Genomic DNA, 13,267 nt, shown 5'->3' on the forward strand with positions numbered 1-13,267 from the left:
TTGGGAACAAGCAGCCACGCACTCGATTTTAGCCAACGCTCTGGTTTCTAGATAGATCCATCGCTTATGAAGCTTATGTGAAACCCGATTTAGTTTTCGAATGCTCCTACATTCGACTACATGTACTACGCTTGCTCGAAAGATAGACACGAAAGTCATCGATCGATTAATGCAGATTACTGGCTCTCAATGTTCACTTTTTTGGCGGTCGATTACTTAATTCTACATGTAATTGTCAGCCATCTTTTGTTTCTTTGCTTCTGTTTTTTCTTGTAAACCCCTTTAAATTAAAAGACTGCTTTTATACGGCCGCTTTTATACGGCCGCCTTGCTACACTCTTTCTACAAGTATATCTGCTGGTCAGCGGAGTTGCAATGAGAAGTCTACAGATGATGGACCAACCGACCAACCATGGCTACCCACAATACTCCTGAATAAATTCAGTCGTAAAAAGTGTCTGAGTATCGAAATGATTTTGGCTATTTGTAAAATAAAGTTTTCTGACTTTTCCAGCAAAAACGGGTTCGCTTTCTTCGCCGCCATGTTGGCTTTATGGAAGCTGCGACGGGGCACAAATCGTGACCTCGCCGTGTGGTATATATTTATAGTGGTTATTAGTGGAAAAAACTTGAAACGCGACCAAAAAACACCTTGCCCTACTCCGTTGGGGTTTAATATGACTGGTGTCCAGTCTATTTTTGGCCATTTTTTGGTGATTTTTGGAGTTTCAAAAGCGGCTAGTTGCTGAGGATGACGAGGTATGACCAAGCAGTTTTTCAGAAAAACATTCGCGCATCATCTTTTCATTGAGATTTGAAGTCAGAATTTGAGTGAAGGCTGTTTTTGTGGGTGAAATTTTATGGACGGTAAACATGTTACAGTAAATAGACGTAAAATAGCTCCAAATTGCTTGAAATCACGCTTTAACGATAGCAAAACCACCATTTCATGTTCCGACAACTGAATTTATTATGTTCGCTTTTATTTATCGCTCAAAAGTTTCTCGTTTAAAATCCAAACTCTTTTATTTTAAAAGGCCGCTATTTTATTTAAATAAAATAATGCGAATTTCATGCTTGGGCGACGTGTGGGCCGTCTTCCTTTTGTGCAACAACAAGTGTTTACTTTCGCAGTAAGAAGGGGGAACTCACGACTAGAAAAAGTTTTAAAAGGTTTAAGCGGCCGGTGTGAATCTCACAGGAAATGAAGAGAAGGAAAAGACTTTTCATCGAGCTAGAGAAGGATCGTGAAGTCGACAGCTCCGCACCACGTAACTCGGGCGTAAAGCACGACGATTGCGATCATATAGGTGATATTTTAGTTCTCAGAAACTTTGCCCAGTACACACACCGACGAGCGAAGGAAAGCGATGGTTGCGTGAGACTTCTCGCGAGATAAACCCCAGAATGACAGAACAGTCAGCTAGGGATATTCTTCAAAACGCGTGGCCGGAAAAAAAACGCGAAACCCGAGCTTTCAGTATCGAAAGTTGGCTCGGTGACCTATCCTGATTTTTTGTATACAAATAAGATTTGTATGTTATTACAGTTATCTAAACAAAACGCAGTTTTCTTCAGTATTCGGAAAATTATGTTCAAGAATATTAACCGGTCGTAATTATAAACAGGCAAATGTTTCACTTTGACTGTTATGATGGATAACATTGAATACGGCCACAACGACAGAAACGAATCCGACTGGCTGAAATAAATTTTACTTCGGACATAAAATGTAAAGCGCTAAAAAGAAAAAAAGTTTCTCTTTAAAAATCTAAACGATTAAAAAGAAGCACGATGCTTATTTTTCCCTTTTGAACGCGCGATCATATTTTGGTTCATTGTTTATGGACATGAATTGAATGAATCGAATTAACTCTCAGACCCTATGCAAAATTGGTTGTCATTCATTTCTTTTGTGTGGTCTAGTTCTTGAAAATGCTGATGGTGACACTTGAAAATAGATGGAATAAAATGCTAAACTGAGAAGTTTTAGTGTTTTTGGTTAAAAGTCTGCAGATTTGCGACTTGGTCAATTTTAAGAGATTTGTATGGAAAAATTCACCCTGGCCTGCCTAGCCTCGTTTTCATGTTTTTGGCCATATAAATGCCCTTGCAACTTCCCGTTAGACAAAACTCTAGCCTTGAAACTTCATTCATTGATTTGCTTTGACTTGGGGTGCGTTTCTTTGGGAAAAATCCAAATCCGGATTCTTGATCCAAAAACGGATTTTGCGTTTCTTTACCTATATCCGAAAATGGATTAATCTTGGATCAATGATCTGAAGAATCCACACTTCGAGTGGATACATCAGATCATATCTGAATCCGGATTTTTAGGATTCATGATCCGTGCGTTTCTTTGGGAAAGGATTCGAAAAAAGTACCTTGGCCCAGCGGTCTTTGCTGTGTAAATACAGGTTCGCTCTTTGTAAACACTGCCATACGGAAAGTTTTAGGCGGTTATTTCGATCAAAATACAAAAATATTTCAAGATAAAAGGAAACGGTAGCTTCAGATAGGTATGTAGTATCATTTTAAACGGGATACAGGTTTTCTAGAACAGCCACTGTGTGCCTACGGAAGTTGTATCCTTTTGTGAAATTTGCACTGATCATTTCGCAATCACTCTTCGCTCTCAGATGCTTTCTCGCCACATTGTGCTTAACGCTAAAGAAGATCTACCTCGACGTGTGGTTTTTGTAAAAGATTTTGTATGCTTAAATTATTTTAGTTAGGATACATTCGACGAAAAATAAATTTGTGCTGATATTTTATGTTCTGTGCGAAATGTGTTTATGGGGTTGTCATGGCAAAAAATCCGTTTTCGGATTCTTCGTTTCTTTGGGAGCAAAGTATCCGTGTGATCTGAGATCAATGATCCAATTTTGGATTATCCCAAAGAAACGCACCCTTGATCTTCAAGTTAAAGTAATTAAATTTTGTTCACAAATGATTCTTCTGGGAGCCGAAAGTTAACGGCAGCCATATTTGCATTGGGTCTTATGAATTCGTGGCTGATTCTTGAATTTATGCGAACAAAAAACACCCACTTCTATGTTTTATTCGTCTCTTTAACTTAGCAACCTAAATCGTTTTAATCTTTTAAGTCGTTTCTAACAAAACATGTCTACAAACTGTTTTAATAAATATATAAAACCAGAAACTCATAAGCGTTTGAATATTAAAGAGTTTGTACGCGAATACTTTACATACGTAATGACACACGAAACAACATTTTCGGTTTTGAGGTGAGTTACTTAAATGCCGACCTAAACGCCGAAAATATGTTACAGAAACTAAAGAAATTCATTAAGCGTATGCAAGTGATGTTCGCCAGACTATTTAACGACGATAAAACAGGAGAATTATAGGGAGTTACACGTTTCAACCCTTATGGGTTTCTGATAAAACATATATGACTGGATTTATGAAAACCAGGTTAGTGAAATTTTCACCGTTGTTAGCGCAAATCGACGTAAACGCGATCTCCAAAGTAGACGATATAAAAACTAAAGTGAATGTCAGCCTTTTTTTCTCTCCTCCTCTCTCTTTTCTACCTTTCAGCGCTGTAGTTCATTTTTTCCCCCTTTCTCGGCATGTTTTTAGGCCATATCGCAGTGTAATGTACTTGGTCAAAAACACTCAGGTCACCGGCTTTTCTTTGACCACGTTTTCATAAATCCAGTTATATATATATATTGCTTAAAATGCCGAGTATCCGCTTTCTTTCAGTAGCTCGAATTTTCACCCAGTGGAAAAGTAGAATCCAAACTTCCTCGTTGTTAGTTTGAAGAAAGAAATACGAACAAAACGCAGACATCCGGCCATTCAGAAATGTATGACAATTCGTGTTAATACAGCTCTAATTTCAGCACATCCTGTTGTCACTGTAGATACGATTTATGGAAAGAATAAGCAGAACTGCCAATTTTCGCGGGAAACAAATACATGTCGTACCGTAATGAAAAGCCGGTCATTGTCGTGACACTCTATGAAACGTTTGGTAAAAATATTTTCTTGCAGTAAAGAAAGAGAGTTCAAACACTTTACATGTTGTTAATCTCGGCCTCTACAAAAATAGTGCCACACCGGTAAAAATAACTTCATTGTTTACAATTTCGAGAGGACGAAAATATTCAAAATTATGCAAAATCTTGCTAGCTGTCTCTCATCCCGACACTTTCTTTTCTATTTTACAATCCATGCAGAAACAACCTATCTTCTCGAAGTCAAAACAAAAATTTTGAGCTTTGTAAAAGCCGCGTGTAAAACAAAACAAAAAAGCTAGTGAATATGAAAGGAAGCGAAGTTACTGATTATATTGTCGTTTATTTGAGATAAAGAAATTAAATTACTCCCGCGATCAATCTTGAGTCTATTTTCCGTAAAAAGACATTCCGGGATACCCTGGGTCAAGCCCTTAGATATAAATGAACCATTTTCATTGTTGATTTCTCACAAGCAGGACACGTATGTACTTCCTCATTTCGTTTCTCGTTCTGACCCGTTTTGTCTAAGCATACATTAATCGAAAACTGACGTTTTTCGGGTCAGTAGCAGTTCGGACACCAAGTGAATCGAAACACTCTACTTTCCAAGTTTATACGACATATTTGCGGCTGCTGGAAAACTTACTGAATCTGTCGATTTTGACCAAGATGAAATTTATTATATTTCATCTTATCTTACTCAGTTGCTTTGCTGATTTGTCAGGTAATATAGCTATATTTAGGTAAGATTTTGCGTTCCTCTCTGGTACGTTGAGATGTTGTTCTGTTTGAGCTTACATAATGTTTTCCTTCATTTGAAAAAAATGGGTTAACTCTGTAAAAATCGAATATCTCGACAACGGTTAAATCGTCAAAGACCAGGATTTGATAAATCTGTGTGTCACTCGCCACTGTTAGAGAAAATTCGTTCTACCGTTTATAGCGTTGGTGGGAATTTAACGGTGGCTAACGTTGCTTTTCCTTTTTTCTTTCAGCTTTGCCAACAGAGTCCAAACAGACTCGCACAGTACTAGAAAACGACCCGCAAAGCAATGGTAAGCAAATTATCGGCCTTCCGTAAATTAAACACAGAAGAAAAGTCAAAATGCCCAAGGTAGTAGCAAATGCGCGAATTGCGCCATTTTAAATACTGTGATAATTGCCGCAGTCTAAATACAGAGAAAATTGAGGCAGTTAAAAAACTATAATAATTGCGCTAGTCTGAATACTGTGAAAATTGCGCTAGTCCATACACTGTGAAAATTGTGATATTCTAAAAACAGAAAAAATGCGCCATTCTCCAAACTGTGAAAATTGCACCGGTCTGTATACAGTAAAAAATTGCACCAGTCTATAAACTGTCAAAATAAATTAAACTATGAAAATTGAGCCACTCTATATACTGTGAAAATTCTGATATTTAAAAACAGTGAAAATTGCGCCAGTCTATAAACTGTTATAATTACAATTGTCTATAAACAGTGAAAATTGCGCCAGTCTATGGACTGTGATTTTGCGGCAGTCTATATGCTGTGAAAATCGCGATATTCTTAAAACTGTCAAAATTGCGCCAGTCTAAATAATGAAAAAATTAAGGCAGTAGGAAACTTTGAAACCGCGCCAGTCTTAATACCTTGTGCTAGTCCATACACTGTGAAAATTGCGGCAGTCCTGATGCTATGAAAATTGATCTGGCCTACTTACCGTAAAAACTGCGCCAGTCTAAATACTGTAATAATTGCGCCAGTCTATATGCTGTAAAAATTGCGCCAGTCTTAATATTGTAAAAATTGCGCCAGTTCGAATACTGTAAAAATTGCGCCAACCTAAAAACTATGAAAATTATGCTAGTCTAAGTACTGTAAAAATGTTGCCAGGCTAAAAACTATGAAAATTGCACTAGTGTAAAAACTATGGAAATTGCGCAAATTTAAATTCTGTAAAAATTGCGCCTGTCTAAAAACTATGAAATTTGAGCCAGTCTCAATACTCTGAAAACTGCACCAATCTTAATACTGTGAAAATTGCGCCAGTCCAATAACTATAAAAATTGCGCCAGTCTAAAAGCTTTGAATATATCGACGGTCTTTAATTAGCAAAATTGCGCCAGTCTAAAAAATGTGAAGACTGCACCACTCTTAAAAACTATAAAAATTGCGTCAGTCTAAAACCCATGAATATATCGACGGTATATCAATGGAAAATTGCATCAGTCTAAATACTGTGAAAACTGCGCCAGTCTTTAAAAGCTATAAAAATTGGGCCAGTCTATATATTGTTAAAATTGCGCCAGTCTAGATACTTTAAAAATTGTGTCAAGCTATATACTGTGAAAATTGCACCAGTCTTTATACTGGAAAAATTGCGCTAGTCTATGTACTTTAAAAATTGCGCCAGTCTATATGCTGTAAAAAATTGTGCGAGTCTATATACTGTGATAATAGCGCTAGTCTATATATTGTAAAAATTGCGCCAGTCTAAATACTGTGAACATTTCACCAGTCTATATAGAGTGCTATAATTGAGCCATGCAGTCTATATACTATAAAAACTGCGCCAGTTTATATACTGTAAAAATTTCGCCAGTCTAAATACTGTACTTATAGCGCTAGTCTATATACTGTAATAATTGCGCCAGTCTATATGCTGTACAAATTGCGCCAGTCTATAAACTGTAAAAATTTCGCCAGTCTATATACTGTGAAAATTGCGCCAGTCAAAATACTGTGAAAATTTCACTAGTCTTTAAAGAGTGCTATAATTGAGCCATGCAGTCTATATACTAAAAACATTGCGCCAGTCTTAATACTGTGAAAATTGCGCCAGTCTTAATATTGTAAAAATCGCGCCAGTTCAAATACTGTAATAATTGCGTCAGTCTATATATATGCTGTAAAAATTGCGCCAGTCTAAATACTGTAAAACTTAAGCCAGTCCAAATACTGTAAAAATTGCGCCAACCTAAAAAATATGAAACTTACGCTAGTCTATGCACTGTGAAAATTTCGCCACTGTAAAAACTATGAAAATTGCACCAATTTAAATTCTGTAAAAATTGCGCCTGTCTAAAAACTATGAAATTTGAGCCAGTCTAAATACTCTGAAAACTGCACCAATCTTAATACTGTGAAAATTGCGCCAGTCCAAAAACTATAAAAATTGCGCCAGTCTAAAAGCTTTGAATATATCGACGGTCTTTAATTAGCAAAATTGCGCCAGTCTAAAAAATGTGAAGACTGCACCACTCTTAAAAACTACAAAAATTGCGCCAGTCTATGTACTGTGAATTTGCATAGGTCTAAAAACTATGAAAGTTGCTCCAGTTTAAACACCATGAAAATTGCGCCAGTCTCAATACTGCGGAAATTGCCGCAGTCTAAAAACTATAAAAATTGCGCCAGTCTATATACTTTGAAAATTGAGCTAGTGTTGAGAACTATGCCAATTTCACCAGTCCAAATAGTGTAAACAATGGAACAGTCTAAATACTTTAAAATTTGCGCCAGTCTAAGTACTGTAAAAATTGCACCATTCTATCTAGTGTGAAAATTGCGCCAGTCTTAAAGCTATGAAAATTGTGCCAGTCTGAAAACTATGAAAATTGCGCCAATCTATAAACTATAAATATTGCACCAGTGTAAAAGTTCTCTAGTCTCTATACTGTGATGATTGTGCCAGCCTAATAACTATAAAAATTGCGCCGGTCTAAACACAGTGAAAAATGCGTAAGTCTAAAAAGTATGACAATTGGACCAGTCAAAAACTGTGAAAATTGCGCCAGTCTTAAAACTATTAACATTGAGCCAGTCTAAATGCTGTGGAGATTGCGCCAGTCTTAAAACTATGAAAATTGCGTGTGTCTATATACTGTGAAAATTGAGCCAGTCTTAATACTGTTAAGATGGCGACAGGCTGAAATTTTTGAAAATTGCGCCAGTTTAAATACTACGAAACCTGCAACAGTCTAAAAAACTATAAAAAATGCGCCAGTCTAAAAACTATGAAATTTGCACAGCATAAAGTCTAGCGGAATTCCGCCAGACATTATGCTGTAAAAATTTCTTCAGTTTATATACTGTGAAGATTGTGCCAGCATAAAAAATAAGAAAATCGCGCCAGCCTAAAAACAATGAAAATTGCACCAGTCTATAAAGTATAAAAATTGCGCCAGTCTAAATACTGTAAAAATTGCGCCAGTCTATATTCGGCGAAAATTGCGCCATTCTAAATACTGTAAAAATTGCGCCAGTCTATATTCGGCGAAAATTGCGCCATTCTGAAAACTGTGAAAAAATGATCCACTAGTCTATATACTGTATAGTAAAAATCGCACCAGTCTATACACTGTGAAGATTGCGCTAATCTATGTACTGGGCAATTGGGTCAGTCTTTATACTGTGAAAATTTCACCATTTTAACATCTGTGAAAGAATATGCCATTTCATAAACAGTGTCTGAAGTTAGAGTTACAGGCTACGGAAAGTGTCTGTATAAAAAAGGGGATCAAGAGAAAGTGTTTCAGTTAGAAACCAAAACTTATGTCCACAATAAGGAAGGGAAGGGAAGGGCTGTCCTCAAAGCAGAGATCGACTATGCCACTTGTCTTTCAAAATGACAAAGAAAAAAAGGGCATTTTAAATTGTGTCGACTTAAGTCGTTTAAATATCGAGAGCAACCGGTCCCCCAAATAGACTTTACAAAGTAAGAGTGTATTTATTACTGTGACTGTATTATTTTACAATAGGTCTTGGACTTCCCTCGTCCTGCAAGCGAGCAATGGACATTGGTGTGGTAATGGACCGCTCTGGCTCGGTCGGTGAAGACAACTTTGAAATAGCCAAACAATTTGTCATTTCCCTGGTACAAAAACTGCAGATCTCCTCCCACGGCACTCGCATCGGTATCATTGCCTATAACTCCAGAGCCCAGGTCGCGGTTAAATTTGCCGATGTGGCCCACCAGACACCAACCGCCATGACTAGGCTGATAAAGGGAATTCCATACAATTGGGGTCTTACACGTACTGACATAGCTATTGAACTGGCCAACAGTCAGCTGTTTAGCAGGGCAGGTGGTTTTCGCAGTGACAAACCAAACGTGCTTATTGTGATAACAGACGGAAAGACGGAATATGGAAGTAAGCCGTACAAAACAGTTCTTGCTCCTCTAAAGGTGAGCCGTCCGCTTATTCATTCCATTCCTGCTACTTTCACCAAACTTTTGGAAAGTATCCGGAAATTTTTCGTAAGCATTCAGAAAAAATAGTCGGCAATTTTTGGGAAAATTTCGTTAATTCATCGGCTTATCTTCGTGTTTGCGCGAAGATACTTAGCCATGATTTGAAAAGCGATTTAAGATTTGTTCAAGCAGTATTACAGCCGGCATACCATCGCGAGAAGTTTGCTGCATTTTTGGTCGAGGCCTTTGCCTAAAGAAGCAGTAAAATTTCCGTGATGGTAACCCTGTAGCACTTCTTGTATCTAAAGACCTAAAAGTAAAGTAGTTGAGAACAACTTCTATATATTTATTACACAGGCCAAACGAGTGAGGATGATAGCAGTTGGTGTGGGATCAAGGGTCGATGATGCCGAATTGGCAGAGATCGCTGATGGAAAACGTGAAAATGTTCTTCACGTTGATACGTTTGACGAACTTGTTAGCAATGTGAACAATGTACTGTCTGCATCTTGCCAACCAGGTGATAAGTAATATAGATTGGAGTGTGAGCGCATCCATGATTGATAAACAATTTAAACGAAGTGTAATACGCGGTTTTAGTTCCTTTATTTGTTAATTGATATTCAGGGAGAAGAATCTATTCTGAAACTGGGTCTTGAAGGATTAAAATTCACACGAGACTATGATATGTTTAATTTCCCCTCTATCTCCATTAGACGCCACGTTCTTTACAATTTTTTTTTTCGTATCGCTGCACTCGCCAATTTTTTTGCCCTGTATTACCAGGGAGCCTGTTCGTAGGCTAGGAATGCGGCTGTAAGTCAACATGACGTAACAAATATCGTAAAATCCAGGTTATAAGCCCTGGGCTTATACAACTTCGTAAGGGGTTTTGAATGGTCTTATTAACGGGGGGAGGGGGTTATAAGCGGAGTTATAAAAACGTTTCGTAATGTGCTACAGCAGCAGTTGATCGAATTACGTGTTCTACTGACTGGTCCTTAATTAATTATAAGCTTTAAAACGTCATGGTAATGATCGAATTAGTTTCAATATTTAGAGCAACACGTACGAATCTGAAACGCAGAGAAACTACAGCTTAGGAAATAGGAGAAACTTGAGGGGGGACTTATATAGGAGGTATTTTTCTGTCTAAGGTTAGATGGGCTTATAACTGCAGGGGCTTACAACAGTGGGGGGGGGGGGGGGGGGAGAGGGGACTGTAAGCGGGATTTTGAAGTGCTCAATTTCCACGAAAAGTAAAATTTAACAATATAATACTTGTTTTTCCACCAGATGAGCCTGCCCCACCCTGTCAACACGCCATGGACGTCGGTGTCATTATGGACAGCTCGGGATCTGTTGGACCTGAAAACTTCGAACTGTCCAAAGATTTTGTTCGTAAACTAGTACAGCGATACCAGATCTCTCCACTTGGAACACGCGTTGGAATCATCGCGTACGATTCGATCTCGCACTTAATTGGCTGTGAAATTCAGTGATGTTCGCAAACAGACTCCATCCGAGATGGACACTCTCATTAATGGGATTAGCTACACCGGTAGAGGAACGCGCACAGACATTGCCCTCGAGAAGGCCAACTATGAGCTGTTTAGTTCAGCGGGTGGAGACCGTGGAGACAAACCAAACGCGCTTATTGTTATCACAGATGGGGAGACGAACGCTGGTAGCAAAGCTTATAGCACAGTTCTTGTACCGCTTATTGTAAGTGTAGTATATTTTTAATTTTTTGTGGAAGATTTAAAGAAGGTAGCTCACGGATGGTGCAAGTGTCACAGTTTTGTCTATTTTTTAATGTTAGCAGAGAAATTTACTTCTATGGACTAAATGAAAAAAAAAAAACATGGCTTCATTGCATGCCAAAAAAATGAATGTCTTCCCGGCGTTGTAAATAAAAGTTACAAACAAACGGTATTAAAAATGTTCAGCCTACCGTATTTATTCGATTAAGCGCCCTGGGCGCTAATTAAATTTTTAGTAATTTTCGCCATTTCTCGCAAGTAGTAAGTTTATTTTACAACAAAACAATGAATAATAATAAACATGAAAAGTGCACCAATGCAGAATTTTAACTGTTCATTGAAAGTTTCTTAAATATACTAACAAAACTCGGTCTTCGGGGAATTCTCTTAGTACTGAGCCAATTTCAATCTCAGTTTCAATAATAATCAAAGTACTCCTCTTGTACACTTCAGTATATATTTTTTGAAGGAGGGTGCGGGTGGGCGCTTATTCGAGGCTGGGCGCTTATTAACTTTTCCTACCTTCAGGGTGGGTGCTAATTCGAGGTTAGGCGCTTAATCGAATAAATACGGTAAGAGTTTTGCAAAACCCAATGATATCACAATCCGTTTAAATCTTCTTCAATTTCTGTTCATCCGTCTTCTTATTTGTTGTGCTGTTGTCGATTATTGAAATGTTCCTTCACTGTTTAAATGGTCATTTTTTTTAAAAAAAATTCAATCGACTTTTAATTCGAAGATAATTTAACCACCAATATTATGCAATGTGATCAAGTAGTACATATTTTTAGTTAAGTGTTGTCTAATGCGAGCCAAAATCTCTAAGTGGTTACTTACGAGAACTTCTTGAATTAATAATAATAACAAGGAATTTTAATTAAAGAATTTCAGTGGCAATTCAAACCGGGGTTTTGCAACGGTGGTCGTAACTAGAGCTGGCACAAGGCTCACCAGGTTGGTCCCTATAAAGAGAGCCTGAATAAAACTATTTAGCTTTTGTAAGGCTCATCCTTACAATGTCTTGAAAATGTAAGTAAGTAACATAAACGTTTGCTAAAAAGACCGATTCTTTATCATATCTTTTTAATTTTACTATTTTAGAGCAAAAAGGTGAAGTTGATTGCTGTTGGGGTAGGCTCAGGCATTGATTACAGTGAATTGAGCGAAATCGCTAATGGCAAAACAGCAAATGTTTTCCATGTTGACAATTACGAGGACCTCTTTGTTACACTGGATAATGTGCTCCGAGCTTCATGCAAGGTTGAATGAGAATGTAAGTTGCGGAATTATTCGAATTCTTTATTCTTTTAAGTTGAATTAAATTTACTTAACTATAATTAATTATTAATATTTTGAAAAGACCCACCGAGCGGTCGATTCAACTAAGTATTTCAAAGGGGTTATTCAAGTGAAATATTAAGGTACTGAAGGTAGATATTTGAAAAGAGTACCATTTTTTATCGGAGGTAAACGAAAGGGTTACGTTTTATGGACCTTGGGGCGGAGCCTCCTCGTATAAAAAAACGTTTGAGTACCCCCGCCCCGGGGGACCTTAACAGGCCTCCCAGACTATTGAAAGAACTAACACACAATTTTCAAGACACAATGTTTTTCCTTGACAGTCTTCTTTGTTATAAACTTGGTATGCCAGCTTTTTAACAAAGGGAAATGTCAAGGACAAACTTGTCTTGCTCGCAAACCGAGAGAACTTGTCGAAAAAGTCATCATCATCGGTATGAACCTGTCTAGGAGACCCTTTTTTAATTTTTTTTCTATATTACTTTCATCGTTTTAAACATATATGACGTTGAACGTTCTAAAGAAGGTATAGTGGTAAATTTATACTTGCTTTAGAAATCTTTTAGTAATTTGTTTTTCTCTCTTTTTACCAAACAGATTTTTCGACTGCGCAAGTTGACCAACAAGGCATTTGCTTACCAAAGAATAACCAAAGAGAATAATTAAGGGATATTAGAATGACTCATTTTTATGTCATTAAGTTTTAATAAAACGTGGTTAAGGTATACAGAAGTCTGTGTCTTTTTCTTCGAGTCACTGTTCATTTAAATACCAACATTGTGTGAGCTGTGACGTTTAGTTTTTTGTAGAAAATGCGAGCGGAATAAACGTGTCTCAATAAAGTTTTTTTCTGGACCATACCTTACGTTTTCAATTGGCCGTTTAGCAGTCTTCCCTGACTCGGATCAATATGAAATTTACACTAAATATTAGGCTGGTTGGAGATTCTAATATATATTTAAGGGGATTCGATAAAAAAGGGAAAAATCCAAAATCAGTAAAACTTGAATTTTATGCGAATCAGATTTGATGTAAAAA

The 13,267-nt window shown here is 37.3% G+C and overlaps 2 protein-coding genes across 2 annotated transcripts; both read left to right on the forward strand.

The window, feature by feature from the left end:
* Window positions 1–4,567: 4,567 nt before the first annotated feature.
* LOC144648912 (von Willebrand factor A domain-containing protein 2-like) lies at window positions 4,568–10,892 on the forward strand. The gene is made up of 5 exons (XM_078508360.1): window positions 4,568–4,713; window positions 4,985–5,044; window positions 8,734–9,161; window positions 9,525–9,687; window positions 10,464–10,892. The coding sequence occupies exons 1-5, from the start codon at window positions 4,659–4,661 to the stop codon at window positions 10,667–10,669; spliced, it is 912 nt and encodes a 303-aa protein (XP_078364486.1). The 5' UTR covers window positions 4,568–4,658; the 3' UTR covers window positions 10,670–10,892.
* Window positions 10,695–12,954, forward strand: LOC144648913 (collagen alpha-1(XXI) chain-like). The gene is made up of 3 exons (XM_078508361.1): window positions 10,695–10,892; window positions 12,032–12,203; window positions 12,827–12,954. Exons 1-2 carry the CDS (start codon window positions 10,695–10,697, stop codon window positions 12,197–12,199), a joined length of 366 nt encoding a protein of 121 aa, XP_078364487.1. The 3' UTR covers window positions 12,200–12,203; window positions 12,827–12,954.
* The last annotated feature ends 313 nt before the right edge of the window (window positions 12,955–13,267 follow it).

The sequence above is a fragment of the Oculina patagonica genome, chromosome 4 (assembly GCF_052425735.1).
Source record: "Oculina patagonica isolate OP01 chromosome 4, crgOcupat, whole genome shotgun sequence".
Taxonomy (NCBI): Eukaryota; Metazoa; Cnidaria; class Anthozoa; order Scleractinia; family Oculinidae; genus Oculina; species Oculina patagonica.